The sequence below is a fragment of the Gopherus flavomarginatus genome, chromosome 13 (assembly GCF_025201925.1).
Source record: "Gopherus flavomarginatus isolate rGopFla2 chromosome 13, rGopFla2.mat.asm, whole genome shotgun sequence".
In the NCBI taxonomy this organism is placed as follows: Eukaryota; Metazoa; Chordata; order Testudines; family Testudinidae; genus Gopherus; species Gopherus flavomarginatus.
The window spans coordinates 24,970,690-24,994,897 of record NC_066629.1 but is presented as its reverse complement, the minus strand read 5'-3'; the positions used below and the strand labels follow the sequence as shown (position 1 = coordinate 24,994,897).

The 24,208-nt window shown below is 48.2% G+C and overlaps 1 protein-coding gene across 8 annotated transcripts in view; it reads right to left on the bottom strand.

The window, feature by feature from the left end:
* Window positions 1-6,243: 6,243 nt before the first annotated feature.
* NCAM1 (neural cell adhesion molecule 1) overlaps window positions 6,244-24,208 on the bottom strand; it is a 238,965-nt gene continuing 221,000 nt past the window's right edge. For 4 of the 8 annotated variants that reach the window (XM_050921784.1, XM_050921785.1, XM_050921786.1 and 1 more), the window contains 4 exons: window positions 17,177-17,384; window positions 16,324-16,440; window positions 13,440-14,222; window positions 6,244-10,059 (listed from right to left, as the gene is read on the bottom strand). In XM_050921784.1, the coding sequence (XP_050777741.1) occupies window positions 9,939-10,059; window positions 13,440-14,222; window positions 16,324-16,440; window positions 17,177-17,384 (1,229 nt within the window). In that variant the 3' untranslated portion in view covers window positions 6,244-9,938. The remainder of the gene's footprint in view (window positions 10,060-13,439; window positions 14,223-16,323; window positions 16,441-17,176; window positions 17,385-24,208) is intronic. The other 4 variants (XM_050921788.1, XM_050921789.1, XM_050921790.1 and 1 more) reach the window with 1 other exon arrangement.

Sequence of the window (24,208 nt, the reverse complement as noted above, 5' to 3'; positions counted from 1 at the left end):
TTCCTGCAGGACAGCAATTTTTTATTTATTAAACTCACCAGGTTTAAGAGCTTATGGCTGCAGGCCCCTCTTCACCAGCAAACCCATGTTAATGTGCTCCAGGAAGTTGGCCATTGCAAATGTCAGGCTTTTTGGCAGCAGTGGAGTTTGCTTTTTGGTTGGTTTGTTTTTTAATCAGCTAAATCTGCAGCAAAAATAAAAATATTGTTAAGCACTAGACAGGGAATGAGAGTGGCTCCGAATTTCGAGCTGAGATTTCGAGGAAAAGGGCAGGAGAAATGGAGAGATCCATCTAATTTAGCATCAAACTTTTTGATCTTCTCTCTAATGCTGGACCCACAAAGTGACATTGGAGCAACTTATGTCCTGGTCTCCATTGCTGGTCAAATGTTTGCATCAGAAGCTGGGGAATTAATTTTGCTTTTCACAGCCATGTGATGCGGATGGGATCTGGGTGGGACTGATGCATATCCTTCTCTCACTTGAAATATGCGAATGGCGAAGAATTATTCCTGCTCTTCAGCGCTGTGATTAAAGTAGATTTTTATGTTCTCCTCACCTATTTCCAATTGCCACGCATCATCAGGTCCTAATTTGGGCTGTCATGTCACCTGAACTGTTTAGTTTTTAAAGTGTGATTTTATGTAAATTTCCCTGTGCAGGAATGAAAATTACCCACTCTCACATTATCCAATGATTTATCAGCACAGCCCTCCATTCTCAGTAAAGAACAACATTCATCTCCCAGGAGCTTAACCTCTCAGGTTCTGACCTTCTTCCACCCAACTGTGCCGAGGAGGACGGAGAACCAGCTAAGGCAGTGGGATCCTGGGTTCGTTCCCTGGACTGAGGATTTCTGATGGAGAGCTGAAGCATGAAGGCCAAAGGGTTCAAACTGCTGAGTCAATGCAGCAAAAGAATTCAGCAGCTGAGATTTGGTTACATTTCTCCCAGAGCACTGGCAGAACACTGGGAGGATGGACAGCCTAGCATACTGTACCATGTCTATATCTATGCAAGCTCATGGCAGAGTTTGTTGTGTCTGGGGGCTTCTCCAATAGTTGGAAGACATGCCCCATGGCCAGCTGCACGGTGACACCACAGAATTACAGACACTAAGTCATAATGCAATTGACACCCCCCCCCCCAGCTCACTCCGAAAGGGCGTCCAGAGGTTGCTGAATCAACCCAAGTATATTGGGAACTGGAAGCAAAGAAGCCAAAGGCTCTGAGAGTCTAACTTGCAAAGCCCTAGTGTGATGGATTTGTATGTGTCTGCATTTATCTACAGCAAGCTGCAAACGCCATTTGTTCTGCGAAGGTCATTTTGATTATAAACCTGTTCTGGGCCTTCACCTTGGCGCTGTAGCCTCTACGCTGAACTGACACTCACAAGAGCTGTCAGGCGAAATTCTGGCACCTAGCAGAGGGCTGACTAATGGAGGGTTGTTAAACCTGGATGCAGGACCGGTGCCAGGGTTTCTCGCGCACTAGGCACACGGCCATTTTGCTGCCCCCCGCGCTGATCACGTGGCTCCGGTGGAGCTGCCGCAGGCATGCCTGTGGGAGGTCCACCGGAGCCGCGCGAGCAGCCGACTGTCCGCAGGCATGACTGCGGCAGGTCAACCGGAGCCGCCTGCCGCCCCCCCATCAAAATGCCGCCCCCTCAGTAATCCTAGCACCCTAGGCGATTGCCTAGGCTGCCTAAATGCTAGCGCCGGCCCTGCCTGGACGACCTTTCATTGCCCTATGGCAACCTCAGTAAAGGTATCCCAAACTAGGCTGTTCTGGCACCTGACTCAGAGGCCAAACCTACCCACTAGCATAGCCAGAGGAATGGAAAAAAAATGGTGTGCATCCATCCATCCATCTCAAATGCAGAAGGGACTCACCCTTCAGTCAACTCAGCAATACAAAGAGAATCCCCAGTAATCAAGGCATGTACTTAGGAAATTGATGGCAGGCGTGCTGTGGATTCAACAAAGGCAGAGGGAAGTAAAAAGTCCTCTGGAAGGTAGAACTTGAGCTTGATGAATGGTTGGAGAAAATACAAAGATCTAAGAAGGATTTTTTTTCAATCCTATTTGTCACTGAGCACAATTCTGACTCCAGGGATAGAAAACTCATCACCTTAATACGTGGGCCTGTGCTCTGCAGCAACAGTAAATTAGGGCAAGCATTCCAGGTGCCTCTATTAATCTCTTGGCGAACAGGAAAGGATATCAGAGCCCAGAGTTCATTAAGACACTGCAGCAGGAAACAGGATGAACACCAGGCACTGGAATCCAGCCATAGCTAGGCACTGCAGCGTCATGGCTGGGGAAATACCCGTTCTTGCTGGCTAGCAGCAATATGATCCAACATCAGAGATTTGCTTATGAAAGAGAATTGTTGGCTTATCTGTTCAAACGTCCTTGCTAGAGTTCGGGGGTTAGTCTAAATATTTTTTTTCAACTGAAAATGACTTTTTCGCTGCAACGGAAACTTTTGCCAAAAAATCTTGTTTGTTGAAAACATTGGGCTTTCTGTGAAAAAAACACCCCCCTTGCTCCCCCAGGACAAAAAACAAAACAAAACAAACAAAAACATTCCAGTTTGAGCAATTTTTGACAAAATGCCCCAAATTTGGAAGAAAACTGCAGTGAAAAAAAAACAGAAAAAAATGTCATCCAAAATTTCCCTTGGGAAAAAAAATAAACTTCCTGAGCATCACCAGCCTTTGCCCTCTCCTAAAGCAGTAACATACTCAGTGTCACTGGGCAAGGGGATGCCAGGCTAACAACTGCATGACATCACTAGCCATCATGGTCAGCTGTGCAGTGCTGTCAGTTTACTGGGTGTCCTCCTTAAAAGTGGAGCATTGGTAGCATAGCAAGCATCAGTTTTCCCCAGTGACAAGCAGATAACAGAATGGTATTGCAATGGGGTGCTCTCCCTTTAAGAGCACGGTGGGCTGGGACCATCCCCAGAGTGTATATGAGAGGATTAGCAAAGGGAAATCAGTCTACGAGAAAAGGAAATGACAGCACTAACAGGGCCCCTCCTAGGACATCAATCTGCACCAGTGAAGTCAATGGATGGGGCGGGCAGTTATGTCATTGACCTCAGGAGCAGGCATCTGGTAAAGGAACCTGGTTTGTGCCTGGCTCCTTTTTTGTATGTGGTTTTCTCCTGTGGTTAATAAACTGGGGGCTGCCCATGCCTCCCTGAAGACTGTGCAGCTCTTAAACTAAGGGCTCTGGAAGCCAGATGACTGCATCATGGCCATGATTTTGGAGCAGCAGCAGAGTGATGGCTCCCTGAAATTAGAGTGAAGCTGATTCCACATATTCTTGATGTGGGAAGGGGAACAATAAATCACATGATCCAACATGATGCTCTCATTATTGATTACAAGTGCACATGGGTGGATACCTAGCAGCTAGCACAGAGCAGGATGTATAATATAATGTAAATCCATTGTGACACCGCTGCAGTCATCAGATGAGGTCTAGGATATCCAAGCTGAATGACCTCCATAGAATCATAGAAGATCAGGGTTGGAAGAGACCTCAGGAGGTATCTAGTCCAACCTCCTGCTCAAAGCAGGACCAACCCCAACTAAATCATCCCAGCCAGGGCTTTGTTAAGCCTGACCTTAAAAACCTCTAAGGGTGGAGATTTCACCACTTCCCTAGGTAACCCATTCCAGTGCTTCACCACCCTCCTAGCAAAATAGTGTTTCCTAATATCCAACCTAAACCTTTTCCACTGCAACTTGAGACCATTGCTCCTTGTTCTGTCATCTGCCACCACTGAAATCAGCTGAGCTCCATTCTCTTTGGAACCCCCCTTCAGGTAGTTGAAGGCTGCTATCAAATCCCCCCTCACCCTTCTCTTCTGCAGACTAAATAAGCCCAGTTCCCTCAGCTTCTCTTCCTAAGTCATGTGCTCCAACTCTCTAATAATTTTAATTGCCCTCTGCTGGACTCTCTCCAATTTGTCCATATCTTTAAAGTGTTTGACAACCACCCCCTTACCGATTACGCTCCACAGGATCCTTCAGTGATATTTCCTCCCACGTCTGCATTCTGATGCTATGTGGCCGCTAGCAAGATATTACTTACATAATAGGGAGTTTTTTTGTAATAAAAAACTGCTGTACGCCATTCACTAAATGTACGAGACCAATTTTTGCCATCACTTTGCAAGCGGCACAACAGATCAGCGCACTGGTCACATCTAGGTCATCATGGCTCTTCACTGGATTCCTGACTCATCAGTTCCTATGTAGAATGCGTTCATGCCTGTCAGGCTATTTCCCTAGTAACGCTGGGGTTAGCTGGAATTCATGCTGTAGTGTAAAACTCAGGAATTCTTCGGGGTCATAATAGCTGGTAAAATATTAATAAAAGTTTTCTCAGCACACTGAGCTGGGATTGTGGGGGAAATGGCTCTCCACAGTTGGAAAGTAGATTGTTATGACTCATTCTGAGATTTTTTTTTTTAAAGCCAGACTCCAAATTACATCTTTAGGCACTGAAATTAAGTAGCCTGATTTTCCGATGGCTGGAACACGATAGGCTCCCACTAAAACCAATGTGGGATTTTCAAAAGCCCTGAGGTGAGTTAGGAGCACAAGGTCCAAGTCAATGAGTCTTATCCTTCTCAATCATAAAGGTGAAAATTCTAGCCAGCAGAGACTGCAGGGGACTTGGAACTTTTGAAAATCTGCCCACTGATTCAGGTGCCTAAATATGGTCTTTCAGGCCTCCATTTCTAAAATCCTGACTGGTGGCTTCATTGTATGTTGCATGTTTTTCTCACACTCAGTTTTAATTCACTGTTAAATCAAAATGACCAGTGAAATAAGTCAATATTGCTGCAGGCCGGGACACAATCCAGATGTACAAAGTGTGAGGAGCCTGCGAAGAAGTAGTTGTTTCACAAGCTGCCTCATCACTGAGTCTGGCTGCAGCTGTGAGGGACTGTCTTCCTCTGGGTCATTGCCAGGACGCTGTTCGGCCGCATCACCTGCAGTGAATGTGGAACCAATCAAAATATCTCCATCAAAACAACCATCGTGCCGCCAACCTATGCAATCTATAGGGTAATGGCCTCCCTGCAGGTTGCACTGAGGAATATCAGAGCAAACATTAATGAAGCAAACAGACCAGGAGAAAGGGATATTCTGATGCATTATTAAGTAGAGTCAGATCAGACTCTTGCCTATTGTATTTCTCTTTGTGAACAATTTGTGCACTCACGTATGGCTACAAATCAGAGTTCTAATCCCTCTTATCCCCGTATCCCTGGAGATCAAATCTGGGGATTGAATTACATGTAGGTAGCTGCATCTAATGCATTAGTAGAAACACTTTTGGCAAGGTAAATTATAGCACGATTTCCATAGGAAACACTCTGTCGGCAAAGGACTCTCAGTTGCTGCTCATTGGAGCTGTTCTGATAAATGAGATGTAGGAGAGCAGAGTTAACTTTACCCATAGGAAAGCAAATTGGAGGATTCTGCGTGACAGGGCTGCATTTTCTATCATAAATAGACATAGCTAATTACAGACCTCACACCTGGGAAATGCTGGTTTGTGACTCAGGATGCTGTTTAAAACAAACACATACCCAGGTATATGCACAGTTGGTGAACTGGCTCACGACCTTTCCAGCCCACTCTAAACCCATACCTTTAATGAGCATTTCCATGTTAAATGTCTTTGGGACAGAATTAGGAGCTGAAAAGAACCAACCTTAAAAATATTCTCCTCTGTGACTGGGCTTGAGCGTTTTACCAAGCGGTCTATGAGGTGGAAGAAGAGCCTCCAGAAAAGGTGAGGAATTGGAACAGCTGGTCTTGGGAGAGTCCACCTTACAAGCATCACTCTCACATGATCCAGATCCAAATCCTTCTCTGCTAATGAACAACCCCACTGGGTCAGACCAAAGCTGCATCTAGCCCAGTATCCTGCCTTCTGACAGTGGCTAAGGCCATGTACTTCAGAGGGAATGAGCAGAAAAGGGAATCACTGAGTGATCCATTTATTCAGTCTCCACTCCACTATCAAGATGACACCTCTTTTAACCAGAACTCACAGTCCCTGTTGTCACCACTGTGCTAGTAACAACAGAAGTTGGTGCCTGAACCCCTTGAAGGGTCAAATATTAAGCACTAGAAAAGATCTCGTGGGCCTGTATTTGGACACACAATGCACCAGGCAACAGAAAGGCTAGACTTAAGAAGTGGGCTTTTTTTTTTGTAATTTTTATTTGAACACAAGTATTCTGACAGAATGCAAAGTCAAAATTCTCCGTTAGTATCAGTATTTACACCAGTGAGAATGGAAATAAAGGTGGTATCAATGTTTCACTTGGTAAAAAGTTTTTTGTTTTTTTTATAACAAGATAGAAGGCCCCCAAAAGTAGGGAATGCTGGGTAGGGATGTCAATGGAGGGTCTGAGAACCACTATCAAAACAGCCTCTTGCGAAAACCTGGGGTCCGAAGGCTCCATATAAAAGTGTGAAAATAAAGCTCCAGTCTAAAAGCTGAACAATTGGATGTGCTGTTGTCTTGGTATTGTATGTATGGTGCAACATGAAATGCAATCACTCCACCACCAGAAGCTGATCAGTCTCGGTGGCTATATAAATATATATGTATGGCAACAACACATATATAAATATATACAATGTAAACGGTGCCAGGTTGGTCCCTCTTCAAAGATTAAAAAAAATAATGAAGAATAAACTATTTTAGTTCAGAACAGTGGAATATTTCTAAATTAAAATGACACTCTGGTTATGGAGAACTATAAAAATGCTTTCAAGAGTCGATAGGCAAGTACTGATGGTTGAGAAATCTCAGGCCAGTGTTGAAAAGGGGCAGAATGGATTTGACTACTAGTCTAGTAAACACAGCATTTGCTGGTATCTAGCAATGATGTCCACTTCATGAATCTCAATTCAAAGCCCACTGAAGTCAACGGGAGTCTTCCTTATTGACTTGGATGGGCTTTGGATCAGGCTCTGAATTGGTTTCCTGTTCAAGACAAATGCCAATTTAGGTATCCATATCACAAGTCCAAGTACTTATCAAGCAGACCTTGACCAGTGTCAATGGATTTGTATCTAATCATTAGGATTGTGCAGTATTTGCCTCAGAACAGCTGCTCAGCTCTCAAAGGGTAATAACTTATGAGGTATAGAATATAGTTGGCAAAGCAAGTCAAAGCCATTAACAACTTCACACGAACGATGAACAGATTCTCTTGGTAATCATTATGAACTGAGGTACACACGCTCTCTTCCAACTCATTGATTCCCCCATGGCTATGTGGACTCTTCCTCTCTAGAAGCCACGGTGGCCTTTCATGTCACATTTGATCAATCCATCTCTTTGAAAAATGTTTTCTTAGGGACCATGGGCCAAATCTTCCCCCTAGTTACACCCATGCTGCCCTGATGGGGACAAGCAAGGGTCAGATTTGGTCCAGGATGTTTAATCAAACATCCATCCATCCTAGTGGCATGTTAAGGATGGGCGTTGTGTGAGTTTGAGTGTGCATGTGTACTTAGGTACACACACACAGATAGCCTCCATTTCCATCCCCAGGAGCTAAGAAAAAAATTGCAAAAAACCCCCACATTTAGCAAATGACAAGACCATTATTTTTCACAGTTTGAAATTATAATCTAGCGATGCCACTGTTAAAGACTGCATCATTATAAGAGTACACTGAAGAGAGTGGTTCAATGTAGCTGAGACAAACTGCAGTCTCCCCACCCAAAATCTTCTTTCATTTGTTCAGTACCATAGCACAAAGGAATGTATGCTGTAGTCAGGTTTGTTTGTTTCTCATTTAAAGGCTTCTGTTCCTTATAAGACTTATTCTCTTTATTTATTTTCCTGAATAATTTTTTTTGTCTGAACTATCCGCTACACCTTCCACATCCAAACTATGTTGAAGTTTTTTTTTTATTTTTATGTTTATTATTTCAATACTATGACAAAAACCACGTTTCACACTAAAATACTCACGCGCCCACAGTGCACAAGCTTGCAGATCTAAAGTAGAATGGAAAACAAAATAAAAAATTAAAAACAAAAACAAAATAAAAACCAAAAAAGGGGGAACATTTCTATACAAGGGCTGGTCTTCCCCCAACCACCCTCTCTGCCTCCTCTAACCCACCCCTCATTCGCTCTTTTTCTCACCCAAAATTTGCAGTTTTTCTAGGATTCCAAATAGCAATTGTCACTGATGCTGCTGTAAGAGCAAAGTTCACCCCCGTGCAAAGCCTATGCACCACATCAGCCTCATTTTGAGCACTACAGCTATGATCCAAGGGCCAACAAAGTCAATGGGAGTCTTTCCATCAATGTCAAGAGGCTTTGGATAAGGTCTTTGAGGTCCTGATCTGGTAAAGCATGAGTGGACTACTCTGTGAGCATCAAATCATGCAGTTAAATCCTTATAGGATCAGACCATAAATGTGGTGCCTACACCTTGTGTTGGTGAATTTCACCCCAGTGAATGAAAGGACTTTTTAGTGTTTCCACTCCTCAAAAGAAGATGCTAGTTTCCTGAAGTGCACAAGCTCTTTCCTTTTAAATCCTAGAGTAAAAGAAAATAGTTTTTATTTATTTATTTATTTCCTAAAAAGGGGGAACTGGTTTATTCAAACATCTGTTCACTGAGACTAGACCAGCCCTGACTGTACAAACTCCCTTTTGCTTCTCAGAGCTGAGGGAGGATTCCTGGAAGGAACAGGGGAGAATGTCTAAGAAAAGCAGAGAACATATTTCTCTTATGCAGTTGGTCTTTGGTCCAGCAAAGGACTTGAGTGCATGCTTAACTTTAAGCATACCAGTATTTCCATTTACTAGGCCCACACTTAACGTTAATGCACTTAAATGCATTGCTAGACACAGACCTTGGTTGGTGACAAGTTGTCCACTCACCAAAAGTAAAATGAATGGTGTTACTTATCTTCTTACTCCAGTAAGAAATAATAATAATAATAATAATAATTATAATTATAATTAAAAAAGATAAAGGGGAAACAACTATTGTAAACATCCATATTTTAAAATGTCTCCCTTTGCAAAGCAAGCATGCTAGTAAATCTAACATCTATAGACTGTATTTACTTAAAAAAAGGCAGCTATTTTACACTTACATTTAAACACAACAAAAGTAAAAAAAAACATTTGTCGACTGTAAACACTGGAAAAAACAAAAGTTGGCAAAAAAATTTAAAATAAAATTTAAAAAAAAATGTAGAAGTCTGAATACTGCAAATTGAAATATATCCCCAAAGCTGCAATTTTGGCATTCTTCCTAAAAATAATAACAATAATAATAATAACCCCCCAAATAACTGTCTAAGCTGGAGATTGGATTCAGTCACAAAGGGCGAGAGATACTTTGCCTACTGAACAAATACAAAGTGAACAGAAACGTTAACTTATTTACGAGGCTTTACATATTTCAAACTCGACTGAAAAGTATAAAAATAAATTGTGGACATTCAGTACTGGCTGTACCTGATGGTACAGCTGTTTGCTCTGTTAGGCTAACCAAAGAAAAGTCAGGGTTAATTTCCCACCCACCCTAAATCTAGTTGGTTTTGAGCTTCGTAACCATATTTGCAATTGATGTTCGTGACCTTGTTTGTTTGAATATATGCAGGGCTCATTGAGCCCTGATCTGGTTGCGAGATCAACCTTTTTTAAAAAAACTGATTTTATTTTTCCTTAAAAGCAAGTGCACAACAAATAGAACCTTCCTACAAACCTACAAAGAAAAAAGAGATCCCCATGTATGCATTCTTTCATTTTGTCTGTTTTTCTTTCAAAGGCAAAAGACACTAGAGGAATGAGATGTGTGTTGTGTTTTAAATGCTCAGGTGAAGTTGTTCTGTCATTTTTTTTCTTTGCTGCTGCTGATCATGCTTTGCTCTCATTTTCATTTGTTTGTGTGGCTTCGTTGGGGACCGTCTTGACTTCTGCTGGAGGTGTCTTCGGTTCCGTTGCTTGCACCTCAGATTTTTCTTCTACAGGAGTTTTCCTGTGGAAAAGTCACCAAAACAGCACAGTTTAGAGAGAGGCCATCAGTTGGTTTATTCATTCAGATGTGCTAGCATTAAGGGATAGATATACTTCTGAAATGGCTCCAAGATGTTCCATACAAAGCATCACCCCATCTTCTACAGCAGCATGACTAGAGCTGGGGGAATATTGCAAATGACCTTCAGCTTTGGAAATACATTTACTTGGACTTCATTCCCATCCCCTTTGGGTTTGCTTTCCAGGAATGCTCCATGCAACCAGGCTGCTGCCAGAAGCATTTGCAGGAAATGCAAACGCTGTCTGCATCTGCAATGGAAATTTGAGTCTACAAATCACCTCGTCCAATCGAAGGACAGAAACACTACCATGTGACCGGAGTGCCCAATCAAAACAGGTTAAATTTTTAATAGTGGGGACTTTTTTCTTGGAGGCAGAATTCGGAGAGTAAATCTGAGAACACCACGATACACGGGCAGAGAGAAAAAGGGATGGAATTTATTCTCCCAGTTCTGAGACCAACATCCTCAGAAACAAAGACTATAATTCCCAGCTGCTCCAAGTGCAACCTCCTGGGGCCAGCAAGGGGACCCAACTACGTTAGAGAAGCGACAGGGCTACTTCAATGTACACTAGCTACAATGGTACCGTAGGGGCTTTTCTGCGGGGCAAGGGGAGACTGGTACAATGCATGTACCCCAGCTTCCTTCTCAGCCAGCCCTGGGCCTGTACAGCAGCTTTAAGGTGAGTGTCCTTCTCCAGCAGTGCAAGCTAATGTGAGTAAAGACTGGTGATCTGGCCCTAACTCTGTGACACAAGAATAAGCAGTGGTGGACTTCCAGAGTTGAGCAACATCTACCTCGCTTTCCTTGGGAGCCTCAGATCCTTCCTGCTTGCAGTGAGTTCACATTTTTCATGCTGAAAACTGTGACCAGGGATGTATTTATCTAACATGAGTCTAAATTCCAGCAAAGCCAATGCATGTTTTCCTTTCTCCCATCCCCCAGGGGAGAGGCCACACACTATCGCCACCAGTCGAGGCTGCAAAGCTCATTTCATGCTGAGCCAAGCCGGACTGGAAACCAGGTATCCACAGATGGAAGCAATCCCCACCTGTTGCTCCTGCCAGGCGGTGTGGTACATTTACAGCACACTGGGCACCTCCAGCTGAGGAGTCTAGCTAGTGAGAAAGTTTCCTAGGTTCACTTCACCACCGAGGATTTGTTAGCTGGAGCTGTGGAGCAGCCTGGTCGCTGTTACTGATGTGACTGGCTAGGGACGGGGATATTTGCGGTGTAGAGATTTCCCCTCAGAGTGTAGGATGCAGGCCGTGAAGTTGCCCAGAGGTTCCCCTCACATAGCCCTGCCGGCCAGGGACAGACTAGCAAGTGAAGAGAATACTCTGATGCCAAAAAGGTACATTGCAGAGATGCTTTTTGGTTTCTACTTTGGATTCTGGGACTCGCGTGACGTGGGCAGAGGGCCGGATTGGAAGGACTCTCTGCATGTGCAAGTGGGAAGAGGAGCTGCAGGTGGAAATGCCTGCTCGCTGCTGGCAATGCATCCCCTGAGCTTCTTCCATGTCAATCCCAGCAGCACATGCTACAGCCTCCTAGCACTTTGGCTGCAAGTTCTTCGGGCCAGGGACTCTTTCTTCCTTATGTGGTGCTAGATGCTGGACACAGCGGGGCCTTGTCCTACAGGCACTACTGCGATATAAATAACTGACCGAGGATTCCTCTGCCACAGAGTCACTTAGCCTTGTTCACTATAGTTGTGTGGTCAGACCAGTCCAAGTACATCTGCTGTGCTGCTCAACCTCCCAGGCTGAACATACCTGCTGCACCGCGGGTGGCAGGATGCACATGCTGTCCTGCTGGACAGTTACTCTCCAGTGTGTTAGTGGATGGAAGCAGCACAGCAGGCATGACGGGGTGACCAGAAGCCACGAGGAGCCAGGCACCTAACTAATGCTGTGGAACAGCACGTGCTTTGACTCTGCTCTGGCAGGAACTACCTGCAGTCTGCAGAACGCTTAGGACCTGATTGAGTACTGCCCACACCAGAGGAACGGCACTGAACCCAAACTTTGGAGTGCCAGGCTTTGTGGGTGCTAATACACAAAGCTGTGAGCACAGGGGTATTTTTCCTGGGAAAGGAGGGGGGAAGGAGAAGTTCCAGCCAAAGCCACAACTCAGCATTGTGTCACATCAAACCAGCTGCTCCCACAAATCTGAGCTGTTCTTCCAACACAAGAACCCCTTTTCCCTCAGGAGGGCACCAGCCCGATGGCATTTGGGAAGGAGTGGTTGCTTCCTTTATCTGATCCTGTCTCTGACAATGTGCGGTACCGAACCAGGCAGCCAAAAGGCTGTGCTGAACCCAGACAGTGCCAACACTCTGAACAGGACAGATAGTCCATGCACTGCCTATCAGCGCTCCCCACTCCTCCACTTTGCAGGCTCTCCCAGGAACCGCTGTCCAGGCTGAGCCAGTGAAGCAGCCCTATCCTCCCACCTCGCTTAACCTGCCCCTACATCACGCCCCACCCAACAAACCAGGAATGGCTAATGCTGCAGCCAAAGCTGTCTGCAGCTCCAAGCAGCACAGTGTCTCTTGCCAAATGCAAGGCACAGGGTGATGCCCGGGGGTGGGGGGGATCCTGTTCAGATGGAATGAGGCTATCCCTTCATGCCTACAGGCTTAGTGGCTCTCTCTTAATCGCTTGTGGCAGCCGAGGGGAGACTGGATGGAGGGAAATTCATCACTAGCTCACCAGGATGAGACAAGGCCAAATGGGCCAGCCCCGAACAGCTGTGCTGGTCCCACAGGCAGGCTTGCGCCAGGTCCTTCTTCATAGGGAACTTGCTAATGTAGGGCCTGATCCCAAAATGTATTGAGCACCCACAGTTCCCCTTTTGGCCAGGTTCTGCCTTGCCTTGCAATGGAGTAAAACTGGAGTGACTCTAGTTGAGCTGCTTTGGATTTACATTAGTGAAATTGAGTTTGGTCTGTTGTTGCCAGTGAACTACAATGGCACAGTGTTTGTCAGGATCAGGCCCCTTTTGCTGGCAAGGAAGGGGTCCTGAGCCCTTTCCAAACAGAATCGAGAACAGGATGGAAGCCTAACTGTTAACACATTATCAATTTATTACTTCATCTTTCCCTGTGGACTAGACACCTGTCTGCACTGCACCCAGGGGCCCCCTACTCCTCCTTTCACCCAGCCTCCCTAGCGCCAGGTCCTGCTGTAGTGCTTAACAGGTGAGTTAGTTTGCTAGAGGAACAATGAGGTTAGTTAAGAGAACATCCAATGAGAACACAGCACTAATGCACAAGACGCACAGCACACACACCACGGAAGATTAAAGGCAGCCATACTCGGTCTTTGCCGGTGCCAGCGGTACAGAGCTGTCTACAGTGGGAGCAGCACGCTCGCGAGCTTGCCCACTAGCCACACTGGCAGGAGCAGTAGTGCCAAGAGCTGCAAAAACATCCTTTGCAAGGTCAATGTCTGGGGTCTTGAAGGTCCCTTCGTCCATTTTAAAGTCCTCGTTCTGGGAGGGGTTTGTGGTGCTGCCTGAGGCAGCCTCGCTCTTCAGGTTAGCTGGGTTCTTGGCTGTTTCTGTTGGACTCTTCACCATGCTGGGTTGTACAGCTTCCTTTTCTGGGCTTTTGGTGCTTGACACCTCCTGCTTGGGCTCTGAAGAAGCTGGAGGGCTAGCGGGGTTTGCAGGGGCTGGGGCAGATGTCTTGCTACCAGCTGGCGCCTTTGAGGCCTCAGCCATGCTGGTGGCATTGCTGGGACTGAGCACTGCCCCTTGGTTGGCCAGGACACTCGAAGACAAATTACTAGTGGCTGGAGTAGATGTTGGGGTGTCGCTGAGGTCAACCAGGGGGGCGACTTTGGGGGCCGAGGAGGACAGTGGCGAGGAAGCTGAGGTGGCTGCCCCTTTGGCCGGAGTGGCCTGACTGGGCGGCACGGAGTTTGAGTCAGGGATAGCTGTGGCTGGCAGGGCAATACTGGAAGTCAGGGTGGTGGTCTCGCTGGTCGGGCTGTTCTGAGCAGTGGCAAAGGTTTCGGTGATAGTGTCAGAATTAGTGGTGCCCGTGGTTACGGAAGGCAGCATGTCCTCCACTGTAGCTGTAGTATCAGCTGGGTGCCTGCGAGGAGGACAGGAGTAGAAGAGAAATAGACAATGAAGCCCATAAATGATAGGAGGGAAATGAGTGGAAAGGCAAGAGACGGCGCAGCGCAAGCAGCAGCAGCGTGGCATGCAGTTGTAATGCACACAGAGGACACAGAAGCAAGAGAAGAGGAACCTGCTGAGGCCAGATGTGCCACTGGGAACAGGCACCAAGGGGGGAGATTAAAGAGCGACGAGGAAGAGGAGGAAGAGCAAAGAGTACATGGCATTCCAGGAGCAGCTTGCTCACATGGTGTTTTGTGCATCAGGTCTTAACCCAAACTTCACCCCAATCTATGCCCTGTAGAGAGGCTTTTCTCCCCTAACCTAGCCTCCCTCCTCAGCCTCCTCCCCAACATCCCATGGACTCTTGTCTTCCTCCTGCTCCTGAGGCCCCAATCCTGAGAGCCAGTAACACATCTTGGTCTCACCAATGTTTCTGGTCCTGATCCAGGGCCCTGGGTCCAAGCCTTCTGCCCCAGCCCTGCCCCAGTATCTGTGCACCTCTTACTTTCATCCAGCCTCAGAGTGTGTGTCCCACACACTTTGGGCCAGCACCTTCCTCCCTTCTGACTGAGTCTGTCTTTAGTTTGGTTCCAGCTAGGGTCAGTGTTACTTCAGGACGATGTGTGACAGCACAAACTGTGCGTTAGCAGCCATGGTGGAACCTAGACAGTTTACTGATGGGAGCCTTTCTGAAGCTGGAAGCTTTAATGAGGAGGGAAGTGGGGGAGGGGACGTTGCGGGAAAGACAACGGTTAATCAAGTGAGAAGCCAACGCTTTTGACACCACCACCCCGGCTTATTAATTGGGGGCAACCTTCACAAAGGTTAATCACTTCATTAAAAGTTCAACAAAACAACCCAAGGAAAGCTCAACACATTCAACAGCAAGAGCACATCCCCAGGCCAGTTCTGTTGCATAAAACATGGCTCCTGCTTCTCTCCTGGCCAGGCCCAGATATCCAGTTTGCCAGCAACGCCATTAGCACCAGTTATTCTCAATTCTCACCCCAGCAGAGAAGAGAGCAACACTACAGATAGGGAAGCCTAGAGACCCAATGACGCTGGCAACCCAGCGAGAAAATAAGAAACTCACTGGGTCAACCGCAAACCAGAGCCAAAACATTAACTGGACAAAGACATTATTTCTTCTTGGAGAGCTCAGATGATATCTATCTCCTGTTGCATAGAGCCCAGGAATGTCTGTAAGATACTTGCATCCAGACACAGAGATGGTCCACTACCCAGTCAGAATGGGCCATCTTCCAGCAGGTTTAATAAACCGGTCCACTCGCAGCCAGTTTAGTGGATTCAAACAAGTAGATATGGTTCAACTACTCTGCCCATTTCTGCCACACAGACCACTGGTGGCCTTTTGAAATCTCCCAGCATGCACTGTTTCTGGGAGCTGAACTGGGAATGATGGAGTAGGTGCCCAGAGGCCATTGCAAGTACCACAGTGTAGAACTGGGCTAAATTGGATGCTGGGCAAATCTAGCTAGTGTGGATGCACCAAACCATGGCTCATGCCCAAATGGTGAATTTCCCTGGTGCACACGAGACCCATGGATAACTCCCAAACCCTCTCTTGGCCCAGTGTGCAGGCAAGGATGTCTGAACTTGCGACATGCCTCCCACCACAGTTGTAAATCTGGCACAAATCCAGAGCGCAGCTGCTCTGTCGCTATCAATTCCAGGAGGACCTTTCGCTCGGGGCGAGTAGACGTCGACACCATACCATGGGTGCGGCACTAACTAGCCATTGGCACAGCATTGCGCCGCCAGGAGGCAGTGTGATATGGGGCATCTGCCCTGGCAATGAGCAGGGCTGGGTGATGGTGCTCTACCATGGGAAGCACTTGGCCCTGAAGCTTTGTTCTCGTTCTTTGCAAATATTACAAAGGAAACGATGCTGAGGGAGAGAGGAGCTCCTCACTGTGACAGGGCAGGGACCCAGATCTGAGCCTTGACCATTCTCCTTCTCTTGCCTAGGTCACCTATGCGAGAGGCCAGAGGTTACAGTGGCAGACGACGCTGCACTGACCGTGGGCGAGAACAACTGAATGTCAACCTACTCAGGCTCTGTCAGCGGCGTGGTCTCGTTGGGCTCTGTGTGTTTGCCCCCGTCGTGGTTCGGGGTCCGCTCCTCCTCAGTCCGCACCTCCACGATGGGCTCTTTTGACTCGTCTTTTCTGAAAGGAGATTGCAAACTCGGGTGAGTGGTTCCCAGCCTCAAACAAGCACCCTTCCTTGGGGGTGGGAGGAACAGGCTGCCAGCAGCAACTGTCCACATGGTAGGGTGGGGCTGGCCTGGGAAAGCGGCTTGGTTCTCAGCCCCGACACATGCCCCCTTCCCAAACCCCAAACAAGGACCATGGCAGTACCTAGTGTCAGTGAGTGGCTCATCCTCTGCCGCCCCCGAGCCACCCTGGGGATGCTGAATAGACAACGCCCTCTGCCCCAACAAGGACATAGCACCTGGATACAGGACCTCCTCCACCTGATCTTGCTGGATTCTAGATCAGCCTGATGCTGGCTTTGGAGGCGGATGGGGCAAAAAGCAGGGGACTCTCAGAAGAAACCCCTCCCGAAGAAACAGCAGTGAAAGAGTAGCCCCCAGCCAAATCCCGTTCTTGCACTAACCCCCATGAAGTGCCAGAGCTGGAGCCAGCCCGAACGCCGGCTTCCCTAGAAATGCAGCCTCTTCTGTGGCTGGAATATGGTGTGGGAAGGCATGAATCTCCTGGGGGAAGGGCAGCAGCCTCAAGGCACAGCTGGAGCGTGTGGCCCCCAGTCAGGGTGCCACTTGCTTTCTGAGGCTACAGAACTGGGTTAGAGGGTAGAGGTGTTGTACTGGGGGCTGTTCCATTCCAGGGAGCTCATGGCTGATGGAAGGACAGGTCAGAGGTGAGCAGAGAGGTTACTCACGAGAAGGCAGCTTTGCCCTCCTCCATGTCTTTGCCCTTGGCCCCGGGCCCGGACTTGCCGCACAGGTTGACTGCGATGCACATCAGCAGGCCGCACTTGTTCAGGAAGTAGCAGGTGATGTCCACGGCCACCAGGAGCAGCACAAAGATGACAATGAGGATGCCCACGATGGCAGCGGTCCCTAGGCCTGATGTGGGGCTGGTGCTGGCTTCAGAGACCAAAGGAAAGGAGGAGAAGGTGATGCAGTTAAATGAAGGCAGTCTTGGTCCTCGAACTGCAGCAGTGCCGGGAATAGCTACAGTGGTGCCTTGGCCTCTGCAAAACTTTTTAATGGAGTGACCAGGGCTCTGGGAGTGGGATGCCATAGCGGGATCCGGCCCCACCCTTTCTAGGAGTGCTGTTATTGGTGGCTCCTTATCCTGGGAATAGGCTGCACTGGCTCCTGTCCTTCCATCAGGGAAGGACTGGACAAGGCAGGGCTACCAGGGCTTTTCTCAGCTCTGCTGGGCAAAGGCCTGGAGAATACACTGTGGGAAACTATCCTACCCAGTCCTCTGGACCATGAGACAGACAGGAAAAACCTACAAGGTCTTTCTCTGTGTCTGCCATCTGAGTGTTCTCCAAAGGGAGGCGGAGGGCTTTCCCCAGGGCACAGCCTGCCAGGGCTGTACAAAGAAGGGCCCCATGCCTGGGCTCTGGCTGTGTCACACTGGTTCAACTCCATGTTAAAAGAAACTGCAGGATCTCAGCACTGGTCTGTCCTTCACTGGGGAGAGGGGGGAAGGCACAGGGCCCAGCTGACTGTCCCGGGAGACTCTACTCCCAGCAGGGTTATTACAAAGGGGCTTGTCGCTACATGGGACTCACCACCCCTGTGCATTTCCCTGGTGCCAGGTGGACACCCACACACCAAGTGTTCTTGGCAGTCCTCCCACCTGACACCATTCTTTCTAGCATGGACGAGGCTGATGGGAAGCAGCCGGGGGGAGACGGATTTACACTCCCCAGGAGTGAGGGGTCCAGCTGAGGTTGTGCGGGAAACTGTGGGAGGAGCCAGATCTTTTTCACAGTGGTGCTCTCCTGCTGCCCTGCTCTAAGAGTCAGGGAGCTGGGCACATTTAGGCTCAGCTACTGAAGTCGGCCCGAGAATGCCCTCAACTCATGCAAACCCACGGAGACTCTTTGGGGCACGAGAGCAATAAACTGCTCTGGGATTTTTGAAAACCAGGGTTTTTGGGAAGGAGGGAGTAGGGAGAAATGAGAGCCAAGCTCTGAGACTTCATTAGCTACTTGGTGGCCACAGGGGCTAGCACCTGGCCTGCACTGAGGGTGGGGAGAGGTGTGTACATGAGGATGGGCAGAGAGCTTGTGGTTTTGCCTGGCATCTGTTGCTCACAATCATGAGCGTCAGATTTATACTAATAAAACACGTAGGTGATTTTGCAAGGCAATGACTAGTCATTTATCAGAGAAATCGCCTGTACAGACAAGGGATCTATGCCTACACACGTGCACCCGGACGCATGCATCTACACACACGTCCATCTCCTGTACAGACAAGGGATCTATGCCTACACATGTGCACCCAGATGCGTGCATCTACACACACGTCCATCTCCTGTACAGACAAGGGATCTATGCTTACACACGTGCACCCAGATGCATGCATCTACACACACGTCCACTTGCACTTGTGCCCACACACACACGCGCTCTAGCTGCTATATATAGGAAAGAAAGCAGAGTCCAATCATTATAGTGTAAATGCTCTGGCCACACATCTGCCTCACTTGGGAGTGCAGAAAGCACCTGGGAATTCTCAGTGGGGGGTCCTGCCTGGCATCAGGCACTTGGTCTCGAGAGCTTCACTAGCAGAGTGTGACACAACTGGGGGGCAGGAAATAAAATATGCCCAGGGAGCAGCAGAGACTGACTGCCCAAAGAGAGAGAGAGAGTTTAGCCAAAGCACATTGAAGTCCACGTGAATACTACTTCTGCCTTGGAAGGACTGGGCCCTAAAAGGGTTATATTTGCATCTCTTGGCTACGTGGTGGCTAAGAGGTCTATGACAGAGACAAGGTGGGTGAGGTGAATATCTTTTATTGGACCAACTTTTGTTGATGAAAGAGACACGCTTTCGAGCTATAGAGAGCTCTTCTGCAGCTCTGGGAAACTAAGGCTACGTCTACATTAGCACTTTTGTTGGTAAAACGTACATTGCTCAGGGGTGTGAAGAAACCACCCCGTGTGACATGTTACACTGACAGAAGTGCCAGTGTGGACAGCACTGTGTTGGTGGGACAGCTTCTCCTGCTGACATAGCTACCGCCGCTCATGCAGCCAGTTTTAGGATGTCGACGGGAGAGCTCTCCCCTGTCGGTACAGCTGTGCCGCTGTAAGCTCGTTATGGTAATATCAGGAAAGACTCCCTGACAGACACACGTGGGAACGTCTCCCAAAGAAAATGATGGGGGTCTTATGGCTTGTGACATTTAAGTCCTATAGTAAAGATGAAAGCCCCTGTATTGCCTTGAAAGGGACATGCCTGCATTCATGCCTTGTTGATCCAGCAGGTGTTTCTGATTCTCTCTGGCTTCCCCGTCTCAGAGACCAGCCACAAGCTACATAGGGGAATCATGCACCTTGGAGGGATTCCCTTGCTTTGTTTCATTGTTGGCTGGTATTTGTGCTGCTACTGATGCTTGCTTCTACTATTTTTAAACAGGAGAAAACAATTTTCTGTGAGCTGACTGGGGTGTAGAAACAAACAATCTACGCCACAGAGGCACATGACACAGCTCCTTGAGCAGCATCCTGTTTTCAGTGCTGCTCCTGCAAATTCTTATGCATGTGCTTAACTTTCCTGACACGAGTAGTCCCACTGAAGACACTGACGTAAGTATAACTCAGGTTATGCACAAGTGTTTGAAGGAGCAGCGCCTGGGTTAGGAACACAGTTTAGCTTCTAGCACAAGGAAAATGCTTTTTATGCTACATAAAAAACCTTTGAGCAAATCTGCCTGGTAGTGGAGATTGTATGTTTCATCTAACCGGGGCAAGGCAGCAGGTAATGGGCGTTACTTGGCACCTGGCAATGGCTCTGATCCAAATCTTCCAACAGCACACCTGAAAATGCCCCAGACCTAGTACACTGGTCTATGAAACTGCCAAGCTTACAGAACTTTAAGACTCAGAAAAGGGTTGGATATTGATGTGGATAACAAGAACAGTCAGGCTTACAGTAACGAAGAGCAGAACAACCTAAACCTTCCTGCTCCAGGGCCTAACCCAGCCTCCAATGTCTATGCTGCCATTAGACACCTGCGGCTGACTCGGGCTGCAGGGCTGTTTATTTGCAGGGTCCTAGAGCCTGGACATCTACCTTGCAATTAAACAGCCCCACAGCCCGAGTCAGCTGGCACAGGCCAGCCGTGGGTGTCTAAGTGCAGTGTAGACAAAACCTGATTAACAGGCACCAGGAGAAAACTTTCCTTAAGATCACGTTCCATAATTGCCTATTCTACTGCACGGATTCTTGTACCTTCCTCTGACGCACGTGGGGCTGGCCACCAGGGTACTGAACTAGACAGACCCCTCTGATTTGGCCAGTCCTATGCACCGAGTTAAAACCCTCTGTGTTGCAATGCAGAGGGGCTGGCAGCCTGAATGGATCTGGATTCTACATCTTCCTAAACGGAATGAGGTCCCAGTAACAAAACTTTGGTTTTAGTGCATCCATTCGATTCATAAGGTCAGTGACTCTGTGCCCCACACGTCCCTGTTGAAGTGTCTCAGGCACAAGCTCCTGCCCCGAGGAAGTGAAGGTACCAGCAGTAGCAAGTTCCAAGAGCACATGGCGTACAAAGATCAAACAGATCTGACCCACGTGACTCCCAGAGCCACTATGGTATCAGACCATGGCAGTGTCAAAGCACCTGATGCCCCCATATCCCAGTCAGACCTTCCTGCCCACGCGTGCATGCAGTTCAATGGCTGCTTGTCTGCTACCAGCATTACACATCTCTGTGGGCTAGTGTCCAATCAGTATGAAGGCCGTATAGTGTACTCAGGTGTCACAAAGCCCTTCAGGGATAAATCCTGGGCTCGGTCTTTTCCTCTGGCTGTGGGAGATGGATTTATGGCATGTCTGGTTTCCACATGTAAATTCGTCCTGGCCTAGAATCCTCAGCTCTGGCAGGCGATGGCAGCAGAACAGAATAAATACTGGAACTGGCCCACAGTGCTGAGACTAGGAGAAAAGCCCACCTCCAACTCAGAGATGGCTCAGCCAGGAGGGTCACAGGAAGAGGAGTGTTTCAAGGCCACCTATTTGCCCATCTGAAGTGATGGGTAAATGACCCGGTTTTCTGTGCACCTGGGAAATGCAAACAGCAACGTGGCACGGATGCACAGATACCCGAATGCCAGGAGCCTTCCGAGAGGGGAATTGGCTGGATCGAGCCGCATGCAAAGACCGGCAGCTTGGCACTTCCAGAACTGTATTGAGCACGACACGGTGCCACCTCCTACACAGCTAATCATATGGGGAGGCCCCAAATTCTCAGAACTGAAAGCCCTTTAAGCACTTGCTTTGCCAGACACTGCCCCGGGCAGGAAGCAGCTGGGGCATTTTTGTACTCTGACAATTTGGCATAATCATCTGCAGATTAATGTTACCCATCCCAACAGCAGGTAGGGGGTCCTGAATACTCCAGAGGGCCAGGGTCACGGGGACCCTTCGGACTGTCTGGTTCTATTCCTGGAAGCCAAACTATGCTGCCATAGACTGACATGTGCCACGAGGCCCTCTCCTTCCCCTTTGCTAACCCAATAACCCATGTCTTATCCATGGCCCTTGACTCCCGCCATAGCCAGATGGTATTTTTTGCCTACCCAGTTATAAAACAATGAATGCAGGACAGTAATGGGGGTAATCAGCATGTCTAAGTCCCAAGGTCACCTGGAGTACAGAAAGGCAGCATGGTCCAGTCGTTAAGGTGTTGGCCAGAGACCTGGGTTCAGACCCTGTGTGACCTTGGCCAATTACTTAGCCTGCTTGTGCCTCAGTTCTTCTCCTGAAAAACAGGAATAACAGCACTGACCTAGCCCAGGGTGTTGTGAGGATAAATACATTACAAGATTATGAGGTGCTCCCATACAGCTGAAATCCACTGGACATTGCCCTTGAGTACTGGTTGGGCTCCCTAACTGCTCCCGAAGTGCTGTGTGTACTGCTGGCAGTGGGGTGGAATGGATGCCTAGGCAGTTCCATCAGGGAGCTGAATCCCATGTGGCCAAGGTGGGCAGCAGCAAGCGCCATCTTTACACAGCCAGAGCAGAGCGATTCCTCCCAGAGTCTTGGCACCGGCCTGCGCACACAATGCATTTTAAAGCAAGCAACCTGCTCTCCCTGTTTTATTCAGAATTATTCTTCCTGAGCCACTGAACAGCAACCGCAGCATTGGGCACCAGCACGGGATTCATCAGCCCCACCCAAGAGCAGTAACTTAATACTCCTGTCATCTGCTTTCCCGACGTCAGCCCGTGTGCTTGGCCCAGCCACACACTGACCGACTGTGCAGCAGAGCTGGTGGCTGACATTTATGTGGAGCTGGCTGGAGCACTCTCCAGCTTCCTTGTGGAAAGTTTTTTAAAAGTCAGGATGTGATTCTATTGTTTTCTAATTATTTTCTTATTGCTGGTGAAAGGTGTTGGATTGGCAAGCCTGAAGACTCTCGTTCTCTATCCACAGCACAAGCACAGCAGGGCACGCTCCGCATGTGTTTTTGGGCCAATGCAGCTTCGCCTTGCCATGTGGAAGGACCAATGCTAGGCCTGAGAGATGGAAAGCACAGTTTGTCCCCCGTCCCCACACACATTTTATTATTTGGGGATGGGTGGAGAGCACATCCCCAGTACACCCAGAGAAATCTTGATCCCTCTTGCAATGCTGACAGGCGTGAGAGCCAGGAGTCCACTGAGATGGGTCTGTCTCTCTTCAGCTCTCTCTACAAGCCGCTCTCAGGGCCAGATGCTGACGCTTGCAGGAGGCGGCCATTAAATACTCTGCAGACTGTTTGTGCTAGAGAGCCGCACCCTGCCAGCACGGTGCATCAAGCTGCATAATTAAACACATTCATCACCCTTGGTATTTGCAAGGAGAGATGGTGCCATATATTCACCTCCACTAATGTATTCAGAATTCATGCCTGGCTGATTCAGTAGTTAAGACTTTCACTTGGACCAGCTCCCGGGGGACAAACTGTGTGTGGTGTGTGCGCAGGGGGTGTGGTGTGGTAAACAATCTTTCTGCTCATCTGAAACTTCTGTCTGGGAATGAGAATGGGCTACTCTGCACGGCGGCGGAAGATGCACAATCACAGCACTGTGGGGACATGGGGCTATGCCTCCCTGCTGTGCTTGCAACAAGCTCCCAGCTGAGGGGCTAGGTTGAACAGGTCCTTCACACAGTGTGACCTCGTACGTATGGTACGTGTAAGATCACACAGCAGACAATGCCATTTTGTAGTGCAAAATGGTATCCTCCATGCATCGTGACCTCACACAGACTGTACATGTGATGTCACACCGTGTGGTGCAAAACAGTGTCCTCTGCACAATAGGCACTGCTGCAACCTCCTCTGCTGACGGCACGACCCCATTTGGGGTCATGACCCCCAGTTTGAGAACTGCTGCACTATGCTATACAAATCCTAAGAGGAATACAACCCCCAAAGACCACACAGCTGCTCTGTGGGTGCAGAATAACGCTTCCCCTGTACAATCCTGTTTAGATCCTGGACCTTATCAATGGAGCCTCACTAAGTGCACTGGCATGGCTGCTGCCTGCTTCACACTGACTAGCCGAGAAGAAGAACATTGGAATATTCATTAAAAATGTCTCGGTGTGAACTTTAAAGCATTTCCTGGTTCTCATTTAATACATTTTAATCACCTGTCATGCTGCAGTAAACCAGGAAAGAATGAAGGATGAGAACGCAGCCTGGAAGGCACCTGCTCACGGACTTCCAA